The sequence below is a fragment of the Sprattus sprattus genome (genome assembly GCF_963457725.1).
Source record: "Sprattus sprattus genome assembly, chromosome: 13".
NCBI classification, from domain to species: Eukaryota; Metazoa; Chordata; class Actinopteri; order Clupeiformes; family Clupeidae; genus Sprattus; species Sprattus sprattus.
In genome coordinates, this window is record NC_137911.1 from 18,175,310 (window position 1) to 18,177,704 (window position 2,395).

Below are 2,395 nucleotides of genomic sequence, written 5' to 3' on the forward strand. Positions count from 1 at the left end.
AAGAAATGTATGAGTTACATTTACCCTACAGCCGAAGAAACGTAAACAGATTTACTTGTAAAAATGTATGAGTTACATTTACCCTACAGCCGAAGAAACGTAAACAGATTTACTTGTAGGCCTAATAAAGCCTACTTGTCAAGTCTAAAATGCTACCTGAAAACGCAGCCATGAAACGTTGGGTGGGAACTTGTGTCTTTTTCTGACGGTTTAACGGGTTAATTTCTTTTGTTTTACTCTCAATAGCAGAATCATAACACCAAAACAGATACAGTTGAAACATTTGTGTGTATCAAGCTATTGTGATTTAGCTAATTGTGTAGAAACACCCCAAAGTCATTTTAAAAAATAATTAAATGAGGACAAAACATTAAGTTGTTTTTGGATTGTTTAATGTATTGTAACTGTTTCAATAAGTATTATCAATAGACATGTTTGTAACAAAGTTGTCTTCGGTGTTTACAGATAGGACTTCATTGTGAAAGTAACAAAAGATTGAATCCTAATTTAAAATGTTTTAATCTTTTTCTTTTTTACTTGAAACAGTCATATATTTTGGAAGCCTAAACTGTAGCCTACCTGTTCCTCTGTTAAGACATTTCACCATATAACATTGAATATTTAGATGAGATGACAGCTTGCAAAATACTGAGAAAAGCTTCCCGACGAAATCCCCTTCTTGTTTAAGATATTATGTTACACTTAAATTAAATATAAATAATCATGACAGTAATAAAAAGTAATATTTACTATACATTTGTGCAACAGCATGGAAACACACTTTCAGAACTTCAACTTCACATGATATTTTGTACACTATATACAATAAGTCCGAGTAAATGTGTGCAATATTTGCGCTTCCACGTTTTTTAGCGCTATCAGCTGTCTGAATCCACATCAGTTTTGCTCTCGTCTGGTTTCTCTGCTGGTGTTTTCGTTGATTTGTTCCATTTCTGCGAGTTCTCTGATTCCTCAGAAGACGACCTTTTCTGTCTTCTCCATTTTGCTCGTCTGTTTTTGAACCACACCTATGCGAGAATAGGGGATAAAACGTCTTATGTTTTCGCCATTGTTTCTTATAAATTATGTCATTCATTTGGATAAACATTTGTTTAAACATGTGTTTAGATAGGCCTTATTAACTACTTTGGCTAACAGGTGTTTGGCTGTTCGAGTAAGAACCTACTTTGTTTTCTGCCTAAAACGCAATTTCTATTGGTTCAGTTTTGTTTCCATAATGGAAAATAGCCATTTAAGAGAAACATTTACTTTGAAATAAGCTGATAACCGTGCTGCTCACCTCCACTTTCTCCTCTCGTAGATGGACTTTACGCGCTAGCTGCTCTCGTGTCCCAACGTCCGGATATTTAGTTTCTTGGAAAAGGTTTTCCAAAGCCTCTAGCTGTTCGTCAGTGAAGATGGTGCGATGTCTCCTCTTCCGTCGGCAGTGCAGCTGGTTGAGTAGCTGAAGTTCTGTGCGGGACAGCGTGCCGACGTTCATATACGACATCATCTGGTGCGGCACCGGGGAAATAAGCACTGATCCAGTACTGTCGAAGCCTGTGAATTCAATTAAAGATATTATTAGATTCTATCATTCATGTGATTCTACAGCAAACATCAATGGCAGACCAGATGAGTGAACTACACTAAAACAACTCGGCGCGGTTAAGAACACCCATAAGGAATACATCGTATTGGAGACAACTTTTAAGGAATTACATCATTGTAAAAAAAAGTCAAAACATAGCCAGAGTTAGGGCCAAAGACAGCAGAAATAACGTATCCTACCTGTGGGAATGCACGGGCATTGCTGTGAACCAAGCGTAGGAATTGCGCCACAACAGGCGGGGCCAGCTGGTCCTTGTACATGAAGTTGTCCGTAATAATAGTTATTATAGCCTATTCTGGTTCCATTCACCGACTGTATGCTCGGTGTCGAAGGTCCAGTGTGGGAATAAAGACCGTTATATTCGGCAGCTGTGTACAAAGTATCCGTCAAATTGGGGAACACAACAGGGGCATTCCGATGAATCAAAACGGAGTCCTTGCAACTTGGTCTCCCCGCCAGTATACTGTCAATGCTGAACATCCCCGCTGGCATCACACACACGGTAAAATGAAGAGATAAAATATAACGCTTCAAGTCCTAAACGTTTGTGCGTAGTCCCTTCAAAGATGGCGAACGGTCGTCATAACCAAAGAAATTCAAGAATCGTCCTTTTTGTCCCTCAGATATCGTCACACACACCGCGATCATAGGGCAGCCTCAGTAACTTCAGCTTGTGGCCTCCACGAACTTCTGCTGGGTTTTATAGGCGACTGACGTCATCACGGAGCTGCTTCCTGCAGAGGGCTAAAGACTTCTGGTAACAGAGATGGGCAGTTCCAGGGG

At 39.7% G+C, this 2,395-nt stretch overlaps 1 protein-coding gene across 1 annotated transcript; it reads right to left on the reverse strand.

Annotated features, from left to right (window-relative positions):
• Positions 1-878: 878 nt before the first annotated feature.
• On the reverse strand, positions 879-2,104 carry gsc (goosecoid; the record flags this gene model as incomplete). The annotated part of the gene is made up of 3 exons (XM_080849923.1): positions 879-1,028; positions 1,301-1,560; positions 1,792-2,104. 3 exons carry the CDS (start codon positions 2,102-2,104, stop codon positions 879-881), a joined length of 723 nt encoding a protein of 240 aa, XP_080706049.1.
• Between the last annotated feature and the right edge of the window lie 291 nt (positions 2,105-2,395).